The 17,842-nt window shown below is 44.0% G+C and overlaps 1 protein-coding gene across 3 annotated transcripts in view; it reads left to right on the top strand.

Annotated features, from left to right (window-relative positions):
• The window catches only part of LOC147121710 (centrosome-associated protein 350-like), a 106,318-nt gene that overhangs the window by 79,051 nt on the left and 9,425 nt on the right, over positions 1 to 17,842 (top strand). For 2 of the 3 annotated variants that reach the window (XM_085982152.1, XM_085982153.1), the window contains 7 exons: positions 787 to 934; positions 6,230 to 6,390; positions 7,144 to 7,280; positions 9,205 to 9,284; positions 10,319 to 12,744; positions 15,366 to 15,758; positions 17,272 to 17,418. In XM_085982152.1, the coding sequence (XP_085838278.1) occupies positions 787 to 934; positions 6,230 to 6,390; positions 7,144 to 7,280; positions 9,205 to 9,284; positions 10,319 to 12,744; positions 15,366 to 15,758; positions 17,272 to 17,418 (3,492 nt within the window). Of the gene's footprint in view, positions 1 to 786; positions 935 to 6,229; positions 6,391 to 7,143; positions 7,281 to 9,204; positions 9,285 to 10,318; positions 12,745 to 15,365; positions 15,759 to 17,271; positions 17,419 to 17,842 lie in introns of those variants that run through there. The other variant, XM_085982154.1, reaches the window with a different exon arrangement.

The following is a 17,842-nucleotide window of genomic DNA, read 5'->3' as shown; positions in this document are numbered from 1 at the left end:
TGATCCTATTGAATGGCGGAGCAGGCCCGAGGAGCCGTATGGCCTACTCCCGCTCCTACTAATGTTTATCTCCCCTTGACATTCAGCGGCATTACCATCGCCGAATCCCCTGCCATCAACATCCTGGGGGGTCACCATTGACCAGAAACTTAACTGGATCAGCCACATAAATACTGTGGCAACAAGAGCAGGTCAGAGGCTGGGTATTCTGCAGCAACCCCTCGATTTAAAAAAATTCTCATCCTTGTTTTCAGTGCCTTCAGCTGCCTAGGCCCCAAGCTCTAGAATTCCTTCCCTAAACCTCTCGAATTCGCTCTCCTCCATGATGCTCCTTAAAACCTACCTCTTTGAGCAAAGTTTTGGTCATCTGTCCTAATATCTCCTTCTGTGGCTCAGTGTCAAATTCTGTTTGATAAACCCTCGTGCAGCACCTTGGATGTTTTACTATGTTGAATGCGCTATATAAATGCAAGTTGTTCTAAGATCCCACAAACAACAATGAGATAAATGACCAGTTAATCTGTTTTTGGTGGTGTTGGCTGAGGGATGATTGTTGGCTAAAACACCAGAAGAGACCCCTGCTCCTCTTCAAGTAGTGCCTTGGAGTCATTAACATCCAACTCAGCAGGCTGGCGGGGCCTCGATTGAACATGTCCTCTGAAGGACTGGGCACGTGCGGAGGCTTGAAAGCACGCTCCCTACCCATCTGACTTTCCTTTCCATCAAATCAGAAAACAGTGCCAGCCGGGGAACTAAGATGTTGGCTTTCCTTTTCCCCCTTTGCAGTCTCCTCCCTCAAAAGCGAGTGTCAGTACATCGAAGCAAGATGGTCAGAAAAGCAACTCCAGCCTCAGTGTACAGATCAAGCCTGCACTAAAATCACGCCAAGCATCCAGCAGCTGGTCTGACGAATCGGTTTCTGTGACGCAGTCGGGTAAGAAATTCCAAACGTGCACGACCAAGATTATCAGGAGTTTACTGGAATTATTCGATGTGCTTGCATTTCGAAGTAGATTAGAATTCTGCATTCAATGTGTTTTAAAAAAAAAAGACACACACAGCTGAAAGTACAGCACGATACAGATGCATTAAATCTATCAGCGTCCTCTCCTGTGTTATAAAGAGGTGAAAATAGCACCTGATTTGGGGAGGCGGTCATGCTGTAGCAGTAAGTTCAGTAAGGGAAGGATGACGTGTGTTGTCACAGGAGAGGTGCCCCTCTGGTTTTGCTTGTTTCTACACCTTGCTGCATTACCACTCTGAATATAATTGGAGTCGCTGGTACAGAGCAGGCAGGTTGTCTTTTGACACCTCATTACAGGAAACTTTGTGATATCCGGCACCGACAGGACCGAGCTGTTGCCGTCCAATCAAAACTGCCGGACAAACCAGCGCTAATGTTAAAACATACGGAAGCTTTTGAGCTCCGTATCTAGCAACAAACCCTAACAGCTTCTAAACAGTCGGCCGTAGCTTGCAAGCGTCTCTGTAGCTAAGCAACAGCTTTAGCTAGACCTTGCAGAGCCTGACTAGTGGAAAAAAAACTTATGAACCGACTCCTGAATTTTGCCGGTGGCTCGAGCATTCCGGACAGTTAACCTCCGGATAAACCAAAGTTTCCTGTATTTCAATTTCCTCATGGCATGCATTGAGTGAGAGATAAAAGCCGAGTCCCTAAGTAAGATTGACTTCATTGGTCAGCATTCTCATGCAACTTGCTGGTCATGTTGCACATGTCGAAATTGGATGAAGAATGCCACTTTACACCTTTTCACTAACACCACAAGCCAGTAACGTGCTTAGCACAGCAGTCAGCACTGAAAACTAAACACATTTCCCTGTTTATGCATTCCCTCCGTACCCTAGCCACCGATTCCATCCACCTTCCCAGCCACTGTTTCAAGCTGAATCAGCCTATTCACACCCCGGCAACCTGTTCAACCCCGAGCTGAGCTTTCGACCCCAATCCCCCACTGTAACATTGCCCGCCTCCACCCCTGCCTCAGTCCATCTGCTGCTGAAACCCTCATTCACGCCTTTGTCACCTCCAGACTCGACTATTCCAGTGTTCTTCTAGTCGACCTCCCATCCTCCACCATCCAAAACTATGCTGTCTGTATCCTATCCAGCAGTAGGTCCTGCTCAGTCATCACGTCTGCCCTTAACAACCTACATTGTCTCCTGACCCTCCCAACACCTCCAATTTCAAATTCTCATTCTTGTGTTTAAATTCCTCATGGTGTCTCCTTGCCTCTGTCTGTAACCTCCACTAGTCCAACACCCCCCCTCCTACCCCCACCCCCCCCCCCCAATGCTCTCCATTCCCCTCACTCTGCCCTCTTGAGCATCCCACCACCCACCCATCACCCTGTCAATCACAGACATGCTTTCCAACACTTAGGCCCCACATCCTGGAATTCCCTATGGAAACCCATTCCTTTCCACCTTTAGCACTCACCTTAAAACATGCCTCTTTGACAAAGCTTTTAGTCACCAGCTCCTAATTTCTTCTCCTTTGGCTCACTGTGGGTCTGACCACTGTGTGTAGACCAGGGCTGTGGGTCTGACCACAATCAGTGTGTATGCCAGGGCTGTGGGTCTGACCAGTCAGTGTGTACAGAACCGTGGGCCTGACCAGTCAGTGTGTACAGCAGGACTGTGGGTCTGATCAGCCAGTGTGTACAGGATTGTGGTTCTGACCACAATCAGTGTGTACAGCAGGGCTGTGGGTCTGACTACAATCGGTGTCAATAGGACTGTAGGTCTGATTAGTTAGTGTGAACAGCAGGGCTGTGGGTCTAATCAGTCACTCAAGAGAATGTGATAACAGAACCTATAGTTATACTGTTGGGGATTTGCACCTATTCATGGGCACTGACACCAGTACTGGGGAAAGAGGGATTTGTTCCACTGGGGTGGGCTCCACTTAAACCAGGCTGGACCAGTGTCCTCGTGAATCGAATAACTAGGGCAGTAGATAAGGCTTTAAACTAAAAATTGGGGCGAGGATTCAAGTGAGGGCAAATGCATAAATCTAAAGAGAAAAGTCAAGGCAATGGAGCAGTGTAGTGATTTGGGTCAAGATAAGCAAAGTGCGACAGGAAGGGACAGAGATTTTAACAGTAATGGTGCATCAGTGAATAAGGTCGAATCAGGGAAAAAGGTAAAAAGTTAACATTAAAGGCACTATCTGAATGCACAAAGCATTCATAACAAGATAGACGAATTAATGGCACAGATAGAGATAAATGTATTGATCTAATAGCCATTACAGAGACGTGGTTGCATGGTGGCCAAGGTTGGCAACTAAATATTCCAGGGTACTTGACGTTTCGAAAAGGCAGACAAAATGGAAAAGGAGGGGGAGGGGTAGCAATGACTATAAAGGATGACATAAGGACAGTAGTGTGGAAAGATCTTGGCTTGGAAGAGCAGGAAGTCGAGTCAGTATGGGTGGAGATAAGAAATAACGTGGCAGAAAACACTTGTAATAGTAGTTTATAGGCCCCCTAACAGTAGCTATATTGTTGGACAGAATATTAATCAAGCAATAAGAGGAGCTTGTAACAAAGGTAATGCAATAATCATGGGGGCCTTTAATCTTCATATAGACTGGAGAAATCAAATTGGCAAAAGTAGTTGGAGGACAAGTTCATTAGAGACAGTTTCCTAGAACATTATGTCGTGGAACCAACCAGGGAAGAAGCTATTATAGATTTTGTTTTATATAATGAGACAGGATTAATTAGTAATCTCAGTAAGAGATCCTCTGGGGAAGAGTGATCATAATATGATAGAATTTCACATTGAATTCGAGAGTGATGTACTTAAGTCCGAAACTAGAGTATTAAACTTAAATAAAACCAATTACATAGGTATGAGGGGAGAGTTGGCTAAGGTAGATTGGAAAATTAGATTAAAAGGTATGATGGTAGATAAGCAATGGCCAACATTTAAAGAAGTATTTCATAATTCTCAATGAATATATATTCCATTGAGAAATAAAAACTCCACGGGAAAAGCGATCCATCCGTGGCTAGCTAAGGTTAAGGATAGTATTAGATTAAAATAAGAGGCTTATAATGTTGGCAAGAAGAGTAGCACGCCTGAGGATAGGGAGAGATTTAGAAACCAGCAAAAGATGACCAAAAATTGATAGAGGGAGAAATTGGAATGAGTAAACTTGCAAGAAATATAAAAACAGATTTTAAGAGCTTCTACAAGTATGTTAAAAGGAAGAGAGTAGTGAAAGTAAGTGTTGGTCCCTTAGAGGCTGAGACAGGAGGAATTATAATGGGGAATAAGGAAATGGCAAAGACTTCAAACCTACATTTTGTATCTGTCTTCACAGTAGAAGATACAAAAAACATGGCAGAAATAGTGGGGAACCAAGTGTCCAATGAGAATGAGGAACTTAAAGTAATTAATATTTAATATTAGTTAAGGAAAAGTACTGGAGAAATTAATGGGACTAAAAGCCGACAAATCCCCTGGACTTGATGGCCTACATCCTAGGGTTCTAAAAGAGATGGCTGCAGAGATAGTGGCTGCATTGGTTGTGATCTTCCAAAATTCCCTAGATTCTGGAACGGTCTCAGTGAATTGGAAGATAGCAAATATAACACCGCTATTCAAGAAAGGAGGGAGAGAGAAAACAGGTAACTACAGGCTATTTAGCCTGACATCAGTAGCAGGGAAAATGCAGAATCCATTACTAAGAAAGTGGTAACCGGGCAGTTAGAAAGTCATAATATGATTAGGCAGAGTTCACATGGTTTTATGAAAGGGAAATAGTGATTGACAAATCTATTTTTTTTTGAGGACGTAACTAGCAGGGTAGATAAAGGAGAGCCAGTGGATGTTGTATATTTGGATTTTCAAAAGGCATTCAATAAGGTGCCACTTGAAAGGTTGTTACTCAAGATAAGATCTCATGGGGTTGGGGGTAATATATTAGCATTGATAGAGGATTGGTTAAAGGACAGAAAACAGAGTAGGAATAAACGGGTCATTTTCAGATTGGCATACTGCTACTAGTGGGGTGCAACAGGGATCCGTGCTGGGGCCTCAGCGATTTATGATCTATATTAATGACTTAGATGAAGGGACCGAGTGTAATGTATCCAAGTTTGCTGACTATACAAAGTTAGGTGGGAAAGTTGTGAGGAGGACACAGAATCTGCAAAGGGATACAGACAGGTTAAGTGAGTGGGCAATAAGGTGGCAGATGCAGGGAAATGTGAGGTTATTCACTTTGGTAGGAAGAATAGAAAAACAATATTTTTTAAATGGTGAAAAACTATTAAATGTTGGTGTTCAGAGGGATTTGGGTGTCCTTGTCCACAAAACACAGTTAACATGCAAGTACAGCAAGCAATTAGGAAGGGAAAGTGTATGCTGGCCTTTATTGCAAGGGGATTGGAGTACAAGAGTAAGAAAGTTGTGCTGCAATTGTGCAGTGCTTTGGTGAGACCACACCTGGAGTACTGTGCACAGTTTTGGTCTCCGTACCTAAGGAAGGATATTCTTGCCTTAGAGGGGGTGCAACAAAGGTTCACTAGATTGATTCCTGGGATGAGAGGGTTGTCCTACGAGGAAAGATGGAGTAGAATGGGCCTATACTCACAGGAGTTTAGAAGAATGAGCTCATTGAAAAGTACAAGATTCTGAGACGGCATGACAGGGTAGATGCTGAGAGGCTGTTTCCCTTGGCTGGAGTGTCTAGAACTAGGGGGCATAGTCTCAGGATAAGGGGTCGGACAATTAGGATTGAGATGAGAACTTTCTTCGGTTCGAGGGTTGTGAATCTTTGGAATTCTCTACCCCAGAGGGCTGTTGATGCTCAGTCATTGAGTATATTCAAGGCTGAGATCGATTAGATTTTTGGAATCAAGGGCTATGGAAATCGGGCGGGAAAGTGGAGTTGAGGTTGAAGATCAGCCACGATCTTATTGAATGGCGGAGCAGGCTCGGAGGGCCGTATGGTCTACTCTGCTCCTAATTCTTATGTTCTTACCTGTCTCTGTCAGCTAATGTTAGTGTGCAGAGGCTGTATGCATGTTAACTGGAGAATTGAGTAAGCATAGCTATCTCTATTTTAAAACTTGTGGATCTGGAACAGAAAGGAGTTTCTCTGTAGTTTTCTTCCCCCTGCCACGTTTGTTAATGAGTGGGGCTGTAATGAAAGCTACTACCTGTTGTAATCTTGACACAAGTGCATCCCTTACAGAAACGACATCAGACCAGAGTGATATTGAGAGCAGGATCCGGGCACTGAAGGATGAGCTTAGGAAGCGCAAGTCCATTGTGGACAAGCTGAAGAAAGAGCAGAAGAAGCGTCAGAAAGAGAGATTGAAAGCACAGGAGGCCAGCCTCATCAAACAACTAGAGGTGAGACTATCATGAAAAGGCCTTAGCCCTGCATTGTCGAGCCATTTTCATTTGGGACTATTAGACAGAGCACCGGTCACTGCAGAAGCTGCGATACAGAGTGTTGCACATATTTCGTATTCCCAAAATAAACTCGGCGTCTACAGAGCAGACCTCTTTTAATTGGAAAATCATTGGGGGGCGTGAAGTGCTTTGGGAGAAAGGCGCTATGTTTTCTTTCTGGCTCTGCTCCACCATCAGTGGCAGAGCCTTCACAACAGGCCCAAAATGCATTCAAAGCCCTTTCCCAAATCCCTCTGCGTTGCCACACCTCTTCTACTTTCAAGAGCCTCTTGAAAACCTACCTTTTTCATTGGTGCCTTGGGTAGTCTTTCTGAATGCTGTCACCCTGCTGCTCAATGCCCACTTCTTTGTTAAAGCAGCTTGGGGCTTTTTGCTATGTTAAATGTTGGATAAGTACAGGTGGTTGTTTTTGAAATTTACTGTGAAAGAGTTTCGGGGGGAACCTCAGCTAAGAAACTTGTTTTGATGGCATTTAACCAACTAGGTTTTTTTGTCACCCTGTTGATCTTTTTAGTTACTTGGGAGACTAGTTTTAATTATTGGTTGTTAAAATTAGGTCTATTGATTGAGAAATGGATTTGCAGTTTGTCTAATCCAGTTAGAAGAATGTGATCGACTTGTGATTCTTTAAATCCAAATGTTTAATTCTTTACTCCCCCCCCCCCCCCCCCACCTCTCTTTCATCACCAGTCCTATGATGAATTTATTAAGAAGACCCAGGCTGAATTAAGTAAAGACCTCGATGTGGGCAGCTCAACCAAACCACAGATCAAAACCCCGTCCTCCGCTGCTGAGAAGCCCAGGATTAAACCGCCCTCTCTGCAGAGGTACTGTCACTGCTGGGCGCTACAGCCTTACTCGGGGAAACTTCTGGAGGAATGTCTGTTCTATTGCTCTTGTATGTGATAAATATAACAGTAATGGTGGGCCATATACCCGAGTGTAGCTGCTGTTGTCCAAATTAGTTTGTGCTTGTGGGGCCCTTCGTTATTTAGCAGCTTTATTTGGGGGGAGCGGTACCTTTACATAGAATGTACAGTACCGAAACAGGCCATTCGGCCCAACTGGTCTGTGCCGGTGTTTATGCTCCACACGAGCCTCCTCCCACCATGCTTTATCTCACCCTATCAGCATATCCTTCTATTCCTTGAATCCCTTCATAATCATAAAGAACTCTTATCAGGTCACCCCTCAGCCTTCGCTTTTCCAGAGAAAAGAGCCCCAGCCTGTTCAATCTTTCCTAATAGTTATAACTTCAGTCAATAAAATGTTCGTGTCGACAGTATAATGTGGTCTTTCAAAAAAAAAAAAAAAAACCTTTCACTCTTGCATGATAAGCCTCTAACACTTGCCCGATCTGGTCATTCTGTGCGAAAGGAAGAGCATTGCTCAATGATTTTTTTTTAAAGAAGTGATTGTTGGGAGATTGCAGTTGCACCAAACCTGTGCAATTGCATCCAAAATAAGAGTTCTATTTTCATACATTATTTGGGCAAGTCAGTTGGATGAGTTTTGGGACGTGCCGTGAGGCAGTCCTGGGAGTGCAGTATTTCCACAAAGTCTGAGAATTGTTGGGATTGTAATCTGCCAGTTGCATGCTCATCTCCTGCCTCCGTGTTGTCATTTTTCATGCACTGAAATGGACAATGATTCTTTTCTCCGCTCATATTTAACTCCCTTTTATCCTTTAAGCTGGAAAAGTTTGATTTTTTTTTTTCTGCCTTCCTCTTCCCTACCTCCATCCCACACTTGTCTGGAGAACTGGTTATGTGTATAATGAGTATTTCTCTGGTCACCTTCAGTGTGAAAAGAGCACCCCCCACCCCCGTGTTGCTCCTTTCTCCCCTCGCAGTGATATAGCCAAGCAAAGTTTCCACCTTAATGAGGGAAGGAGTAACACTCGAGGAGTAACATTTCTTCCACACACTTGTGCACCAGGCCCAATACCATGTTCAATTAGTTTGTGGTAAGAGCTGCAGCTATGTTCTCCTGTTTCGGATGTTGATAGCGGGCAGTCATTTAACCAGAGCTTTGTAAGCTACTGGTTTAGGAAGACTACCCTTAAAACAAGTGACTTTGTTAAGTGCACAGAGAGAAGTGTGTGTGGAAGATAAAATGGGAGGGTGGGGGGGTGATTGGCGGGGGAACTCCTTTCTATCTCAAGTGCGGTAGATTTCTCCAGCATTTTGTATTTGGCAGCCCAGAAATATGATTCTAACATCAGATTAGGATGTTGCCTTTCCCACTACTGCTGCTTCAGGTCCATTTTTATTCAACTGTTACGGATCAGAGTGAGAATTAATTTACATTCCCTAGAAGACGTTTTTGATAGCTGACCGCCCCTTTCACTGATCTAACTCCTACAGGCAGCAGTGCAGACTCCCAAATCTGTCCTTGCAATTTAATATGTGACTCCTACCCAGGGACATTTGCTGCGTTACTGGCAGGGCAGGTTATAAGGCGAAAAGCAAGTCACAGCAACTTGCTGGAAAATAGTGGCACGCCAGTTTCAGGATTCTGACTGGGAGACTAGCGCTCAATTACCAATTGTGTCTCTCGCAGAGATTCCTGAAGGTTAGGCAGAGATATGGCAATGCTGCTTAGTACAGGGACTGCCTCTTTGTGCACCATGGTTCAGGAAGGAGGGTGACTGGATTTATCCATCATTGTACAGTTAAGCTGATTATACTCCATGGACTATATGATTTACGCTGACTAGCTCTAAGTTTAGAATTTGTTTTCTGCTTTTAGGACTGAATCTGCAAAGAGCTGGAAATCCATTACTGAAGGAGAAAGATCCAAAGCATCGCTGGGCTCCATTTCCAAGCCGGGTATGTATCCACCACTACATACAGAAACCGTTAGATTTGGACCCCCAGAGATTGTATCTTTAAACAGCTGGGGGGTAACGTTAAGCTGGTGTAGGATTGAAAAATTCTAGACAATAATTGCTAGTATTTTAATATGTTGACTTGATGTATTGCGCAGCATGCTGTCCGTTTCAAACTGAAAGCCAGGTTAAATCGGCGGCGGATATATTTGTTTTTGGTAATTCCGCAATTCTCTGCTACACCGAATTCCAGCTCAACTGGCTCTCCTTTGTCTCTTAAGTCTTTTGCATTTAGTTTAGATCTTGTACGGTGCCATCACAAAAAAATCAAAATACCATTTATTTCAATAAGGCTTTTTTTTGTTCCTTTTACTGAGAACGGAATGGTAAAAGAAGACTGGTATCAAAATGACATCCTCAAGAGGTGTCATTGCACGTTTACATGGATAAAGTAAGTTCACGTCCCACTTCAGAGAGTTGAGCCCCATAATCCAGGCTGACACTCCAGTGCAGTACCAAAGGAGTGCTGCACTGTTGGAGGTGCTGTCTTTTGGATGAGACATTAAACTTGAGGCCCTGTCCACTCTCAGATGGATGTAAAAGATTCTATGCCACCAACGTTCCCCACAATTTTTTTGGTGCCGTCCGGCCCCTTTAAGCACGCGCGGTTTTTGCATTGAAAATCCAGCTGCGCAGTGTCCCTGAAGTGCTGCGCAGCTTAAAGGGAACATTGCATGGCACTATTCGAAGAAAAGCGGGGGAGTTCTCCCCAGTGTTCTGGCCAATATTTATCCCTCAACCAATACCTAAAACAGATCATCAGGTCATTGACCGCGTTGCTATTTCTGGGAGCTTGCTGTGCACAAATTGGTTGCCGTGTTTCCTACATTCCAACCGTGACTGCACTTCAAAATGTATTTAATTTGTTGTAAAGTGCTTTGGAACGTCCTGAGGTCGTGAAAAGCGTTGTATACACGCAAGTTCTTTCTTTAAAGAAAGTGATTGAGTAACACTAATTACTTGTGTTTGTTACAGAGCAAAGATCATCAAGCCCAGATGGGCAGAAATCCAACAGCCTCAGCGAACTGCAAGCATCAAACCAAAGCAAGTCCGCAATTTTTGATAGTCGAGCTGATGAGTCCTCTCGAAGCCCTTCACCAGTTTCCAAATCTCACGTGAGATCTCAGCCAGATTTTGTCGAGGGGCTGGATAACGTACCAGCAGCCCCGCATCAAAAGGGAGCTCCCGAGTGTAGCTATTTGCCAGACCAGTCGGTCATTAGGTCAGAGGACGGTTCTGGTGATGAAAGTGTCGTGTCCAGTCATCGATCCGTGCAAGATGATGTCCAGGAGGAACTTGAAAATATAAAATCAGAAGAGTCTGATGTAGATGACTTACTCGGGTTCTCTCGACAATCCGATAAATCTGAACCCTTACTGAAACTAGATGGCGAGAAAGCACAGCCCCTCCACGTTGTCGAGCTTATTGAGAGGTTGACTCAACGAAGCACGCTTCTTTCCGAGGAGAGACAGCAGCCTTTTGAAGTTGAGCAAGTTGAAAAGAACTTTGAAGACTTGAAGGGTGAAGAATGCTACTTGCACAAGGAAGGCTCTACTGATGAGGATGGAGTGAGTGATCATTCAGCTAGTTCTGTGAAGATAGTCATATCAATTAAGTCAGACACCTCTGTTGACTCTGTGAAATCTGACCATAGGGCTTTGGATAGAACGTCACCAAAGAATGATTCCTATCCTCAAGATTTTGAGTGCCTCTCTCCAGGAAAGGAGACAACTTACTCGGAAGACTTTGAGTCATCGCCAAGAAAGGAAGCAACTGAAGACTTGGACGAAAGTTCTCGTGCTAGGAGTTACAACGATGGTACCGAATCCGCAGTGGTTCTTTCACCAAGAAACGAGATTGCTTACGAGAGTCTCGTTGAGTCCAAAGTGCTGTTCCGTCTTGAACTTTCCAAGCAAGAGGAAATGGGTGAAGGGGAAGAGCATTCTCGAAGTGCCTCACCAAGCATCGGCACGGACGACGAAATCAGTGAGCGCCTAAGTGAAAAATCCTTTTCCAGCTGCGGTAGTGTGCATTCAGGAAAACTTCTGGATTTGAAGTCGCCAACTGAGAAGAGCAGAAATGAGGAGCGCAGTGATGCAGACAATGAAGAACAGACACCTCTGCCGTCGCACTCTCCCTCTCCGTGTCACACCCCAACGCCTACATCGCATGAAACCGATGAGCTGCCCGAATTCCAAACTGGTGCCAGAGTTTTAGTTAGTAGCATCCAGCCAGGGACACTGCGCTTCAAGGGAAGAACTAACTTCGCAAATGGCTTTTGGGCTGGGGTGGAGCTGGATAAGCCAGAAGGCAGTAATAACGGGATGTATGATGGAGTTGTGTACTTCAGGTGCAAAGACAAATATGGCATCTTTGCTCCTCCCCACAAGATTTCCCTTCTACCTGAGCATTATGAGGAGGCCATCGATACAACGGAAAATGAAGGCGGCCCGTTCTTAGAAGATAAATTAGATAATAAATTAAATCAAGACTGCAAACCATGCAGTGGGGAAGAGGAAAGGCCAGAGCTTTCAAAAGAAGAGTCAAAGCAGGAGGATGAGTCTTTCCTCAGTAAAATCCCCATTGATAAAGTAGATTTTAAGATGACCGCATCTGAAAACAGCTTAAATGATCAATGTGCAAGCAGTCAGTTTTCTGAGTCTAATACTGTTGACTTGGTGCATATTATCAATGAATCTGCTAAGGCAGTGGAGTCTTTTGTATGTGATCAGAATTTAGAGGAGAGTCTGCCCGAATGCGGTGAGGAGGAACAATTGGCAAATTTGAACAAAGACCAGGGTGAAGAAGAGTTCAACCTACCTGATGTGTCCCTAGAAAAAGCATCCAGGCCTGTTCTGGAGACGGTCACTGATTTCCTCACTGAATTGTCTGTGCATTCTTCCAGTGAAACAAAAGAGGAGATTTCACCAGCTATCCATGAGAAGTCTTCAACTCCTCTCTTGGATCTACTGAACAGGGAAAAGGAGCAACTTGAGGCCCAGCTTAGAGCACCATACCTCAGGCCTGAATCTGAGGAAATACATGAGGCGAGTGAGGGCTTTAAAGGAGTGGAACCGAAGGACAATCATGAGGACAGTGAGGACGTTAAAGAAGAACTGAAGGACAGTGAGATAAAAGCCAGCTCTTTGGCTGATAATATCCTGTCTTCCTTTGTCAAGGACGCTGTCAAACAATTGCAGCAAATCAAGAAGGCTCGAGATGAAAAGATCCATCTTACTAATCAAGAGTTGTGGTTTGAATCGGCTGTTGAATCCTCACCCAGGTCACCTCCCAAGTATCTGGAGGTAGAAAATGGGGTTGCTATCCAACAGACTTCTGAAAGGGATGACAGTGATGAGGATAAGGAGGAAATATTATCTCCAGATCTTTGTCCTAGACCTGTGAGTATTCATTTTCAGCCTGTATTTTGGGTTGGGGGTTTACTTTTAAGAATTAGCAATGCGTTATCTATCATAGAGTCATAATGTAATTGTTTTAATAATCCCAGAGGCCCATTAATCCTCCAAAATGTTAGCTTACTCATTGCTTATTGTTGTCATGGAAGTGAGATACAAGCCCAATTTTTCAGGCAGGTTATGCAGGTCACAATGTAACATACCTTGGATGGTCTAAAATCCAGTTCATACAAGTCGTCATTTTTAGAGGGTTCCCTTTGTGTTCCAAAAATGACCCTTTATCAAAAGACTATTGTGAGGAATATCTTGATAATTTGATGATAAATGTATTTGAAGGTGATGAAATCAAACGCTGGTGAATCTCCTTAAAATGTCTAGTTTCTGGGTGCTTTCTAACTTGCCTGTTAATTCACAAAATGCATACAAGCACATCTGAATAATTCTATGTGGTTAGTGACCATTTCTGCTATGTAATTAATGAGGTAAAGACTTTGTGATCTCCATTGAAATTTCTCAGGCCTTTTCTCCTCCACATTGATGTCCTTCCCTAGAAGAGGCACAGTGTTTTAAAACAAGTCCTTTAAGCTAAGTTATGGAAAGTATTTTTTAAATCCTGGACTTGTTCAGATATGTGTAGGGCATATTACAGCATAGTATCCGGAAACAAAATCCAGAGACCGAACAGCTGCCTGGTTAGAAGAATAAGGGTGTGATTATCATCCAGTTGCTCATGCAAATTAACATACAATTGGACAAACAGCCCTCTTCCTGAAAGTGTTTGACAAGCCCCGCTGTTTTCCATACATTTACAAACATGCACAATGTGGCATAAATCATTGAAGTAAATGATTGGGTCATGTTTACACGAGGACATCCTGACTAAACTGACACGTGGCTCTTCTTCCCACACGAACGATTTGGCGAATACTCAGGTTTACCTAAACAGTGCAGGAAAGAAGTTAGAGTATGCAGCAGTTAAACTGGAAGTGATCTGATTTTCAAAAACTTAACTTCAGAGAATCCAATCTGAAATTCTTGTCACTCCCCATGCTGCAAAGTACACCACAGTTAGTGGATTAAGAGAATCCTCTGAACTAAGCTCCTGTAATACTCTTATCCTAGAGTGATTTATACAGGCCCACATCAAAAACTGCTTCCTAAAGTACACATTACTACATCCACGGTTAATTGCAGCTGTCCGTTTTCCTTGTGATCACCTAGTTTGAGGGAGGTTGACTGGTTTCATCGTGACGTGTCAAAAGTAGTACCTCTCATTTCCCACCCCCCCCAACCACCGGATAGTCAGCAGTGTGATATCGCCCTTCATGAGGCTCATGAAATAACCACTAAAGTGGACATATTGATCACACCACATGGGTAAGCGTAACACATCTTATTCGCAACATGTGTGGTATTATAGCTCGGGAAGGCCACTTGACGATACTTTGCAGCATCACACCTGTAGAGAGATTGGCCCGGAATTTGCGGTCAGTGGTGCAGCAAAGGCGTTCACTGTTATGCCCTGAAGTAAGCTCGCACAAAGATCTCACGCTCTCTGGCGAGAATTTTGGGTTTTCCGATGCGTCATTGAAATCACTGTAAGCTAATGGGGATTCCCAGCCCAGAGCTGCTGTGACGTCAACAAACTGTCTAAGCAGCCAATCAAAACACAGAATTCTCACAGACAGCGAATCAGGAAGTAGGTAAGCTCCTTTGATTCTAACTTTCTAAAAATGTTGGAGGGAGCAAAACAAAGATTGGGGCTCTCGCGTGAGGAAAAGGCAAACCTGAAATAATTAAAGTTTCTTAAAAATTGTAAAAAAATTTTTAATGGAAAGTTTGACACTCCACAAAATTAACATTAGTTTTTCACAGTCACTACCTTTGTTTAGCAGTCACTATGCTGTTAAAACCTCAGTTACACCTAATCCAAAAGGATCTAACTTTTAGTGGGGAATTTAAAAGTGCAATTACTGCAGAAGAGTTGAAGTTTTTGTCAGTTTCCATGATTTGACAGGTTACACTGATTGCCGGCTCTGTGGGGGGGTGGGGGCACACTGAGGATAAATTTTCTGCAGAGTGAGAATGCCCATTCGTGCTAAAATAGAGACTGTTTTGTGTTCTGGGCTCCAACTGTGTGCAGAACCCTTGATTTTCATCCCATGGCTGTGGGCGAATTGGAAGACTGGACCCCAGAGGTTCATGGCCAGTGTCCAACCCACCACACATACTCTGAAATAATAGCAAAATACTGCGGATGCTGGAAATTTGAAATAACAGAAAATGCTGGAAATACTCAGCAGGCCAGGCAGCATCCGTGGAGAAACTGTTCTGATGAAGGGTCCCAGACCTGAAACGTTAACTCTGTTTCTCTCTCCACGGATGCTGCCTGGCCTGCTGAGTGTTTCCAGCATTTTCTGTTGTTACTCTGAAATAACACTGATACTGTTCCCATGTTGTTTGACCTCTGATTTGAAGCTTGAATTTCACAGTTTATTAAAACCTCGCTTCGACCATTTTATGTTTTGAAATAAATTCCGCCCACCTTGCACTTTACCTCAAGTTTCCAGATTGGTCCAACAATTTGTCTCTGTACTTTGCGACAGGGCAGCCCAGTGTTCGGCACAAGTGGGCAGGAAGAGTTGGCCAAGCGCCTCGCAGAGCTGGAATTGAGTCGCGAGCTGCTCGACGACCTGGGAGACGACCAGGACTGGTTTGACGAAGACTTTGGACTGAGCTCTCGCAAAGCGCAGCAGCCAGTCCAGGAGCAGGAGGCCCAGCCGCCAAAGGCTGTGCCACTGAAAGTCCGCGAGGAGCCGTACATTGCTGTACCTCACGATGCACTGGATGTTGAGAAGATGGTCCATGCAGCAGCTGAGGAGCTGTGGAAGTGGCAGGAGCTGGGACGGGATCTGCGGGACGTCCAAATACCCCCGGACTATCTCGGGAACAACAAAGGGCAAGATGTAGAGAGTGTCAGCAAAAGAGTTTATTGTGAGGTGAGATCCAGCTCTTGGGTTTAAAGGCAAAATTCATATCTCGTTACTTGGATTAGAAAGGTGTGGTGAGTGATGCTCCACAGTGGCTCTGGTTGACTATATACATAATTGATCTGGACATAGAAATTAAAGGGGAAGTCTGTAGTAGTGCCAAATTTCTGATGTCTGCTCAAACATACAGCACAGGTTAAAAACATTACCTCGATCCTGATATTCGTGTTACTGCTCTGAACTCAATTTATGAATTCACCCTCTCTACCTGTCCAAATCCCGTTATTCCTCCAGTTTCCGATTTGTCTTTCTCTGATCCAAAGTGGGTGACCTCACGCTTCCCCACGTTGAACTCCATCTGCCATAGTTTTGCCCACTCACTGAATCTGTAGCTTCCTGCTCCCATTTACACAACTGATTATGCCTCCTTCCAGCCACTCTCTAAATATTTTTCCAAACTCCTCTCTTTATTCTCAAACCTATGCCTTTTTATTGCTGTATTGTCAACCAATGGATATAATCACTGGTCAGTTACTTGCTGAAAACCCTGTAGAATCTTGTTCTCTCGATTTCGAAGTCAAGATTGTTAATCTAGCAATTAAGGGCAGCCGCAACATGGACCCCTGTAGAACCCCACTCCCACACCTTTCTAGTCCAAGATGCTTCCTTTTACCCTGGCCCTTTACTTTCTGCCCTTCAGCCATCGCTCTGTCCATGTGATCACACTCCCCTTAATTCCAGGCTTTGCCATACGTCTCCTATGTGGTACCTTATTGAATGCTTTCTGAAAATCCATATAAACCACATTACACTGCATTTCTTTTATCGATCCACTCTGTTTATTCAAACGATTCGATAAGGTTGATTGAGCACAACCTCCCGATTGGAAATCAGTGCTGACTGCCCTGACTAGCTCCTGTCTCTCCAATGTCACCCCATGTTGTAGACTAGTAATTTACCAGTAAAGAAGCAAAACTAGCTGGCCTAGAATTTCCTGGCTTATCCTTGTCACCTATTTTTTTGAAGTGAGGAGTTAGTCACATTTGCTGTCCTCCAGTCCTCTGACACAATTTTGCTTTTCACAGAATTTTAGAAGTTGATAGCTGGAGCCACTGCTGTTTCCTCCTTATTTTCCGCATGATCCTCAGATGTAACTCATTTGGTCACGATGAATTGTCTCCTTTTATGTATCTGTACATTCTTTCGTCCCATTTCTCTTTGAATAATAATCTTGCCTAATAGATCTACACTCACCTTTGGTAGTTCTGCAATCCTAATATCCCCCTCCTCTGTGAGAAAGTATCTCTGCCATGCCTTCACTCTTGCAAGTTAATAGAATTCTAAGTTTATCCTTGGTGCCATGGTCACAGATTGTGAAACCATCAGTTGCTGTTTCATACATTTTGCACAGTAGTCCCTTTTTGTTTTGGCTATAGCTGTTTTTAATAGTGACATTCATTTTTTAAAATGTTTGTTTGGGGACAGGGAGAAACTAGTCTCATCTCTCTCTCTCCTCTTCCAGGCTGTGTTTAACTTGACGAGAGAGATTTTCAGTGAGATTTTTGCCGAAGACCCCAATGCCAGCCAGCCCCCATGGATGAAGCCCAGCAGGATTAGCTCTGCTTATTACAGACGAGTGAGGAACCCACAGGATATCAATGAAGTGAAGGTAATGACTCCATGTAATTGTCTTGTCCCACTTGTCAGAAATAATGTACAAAGTATGCTGGTTTGAGCGGAGTTATATAGACTGAGGGAACCCTATTCTCCAATTCCAAAACACGGTAGTAATAAATCTTGAGCTGTCAGCCGTGGCTCAGTAGGTAGCGATCTCTCCTCTGAGTAGTGGGTTAAAGTCCCACTCCGAAGACTTGAGCACAAAGTCCCAGTGCAGTACTGAGGAGGTGCTGCACTGTTGGAGCTGACTTCTTTCGGATGAGGCTGTAATGAAATATGTCATTCATCAGACTCTGTAGTTAACTACATATATTGTATTGCCTGCTCCGGTGCTTTACCTTGTATTGTGTATAGTGGACCGCCCCCTTACATAAAAGATCCTGTGGCACTATTTTGAAGAAAAGCAGGGGAAGTTC

Source organism: Somniosus microcephalus, chromosome 3 (genome assembly GCF_052327205.1).
Source record: "Somniosus microcephalus isolate GS21.2 chromosome 3, FLI_Smic_1.0, whole genome shotgun sequence".
Taxonomy (NCBI): domain Eukaryota; kingdom Metazoa; phylum Chordata; class Chondrichthyes; order Squaliformes; family Somniosidae; genus Somniosus; species Somniosus microcephalus.
The sequence above is the reverse complement of the archived record's forward strand: the minus strand, read 5'-3'. Positions and strand labels throughout refer to the sequence as shown.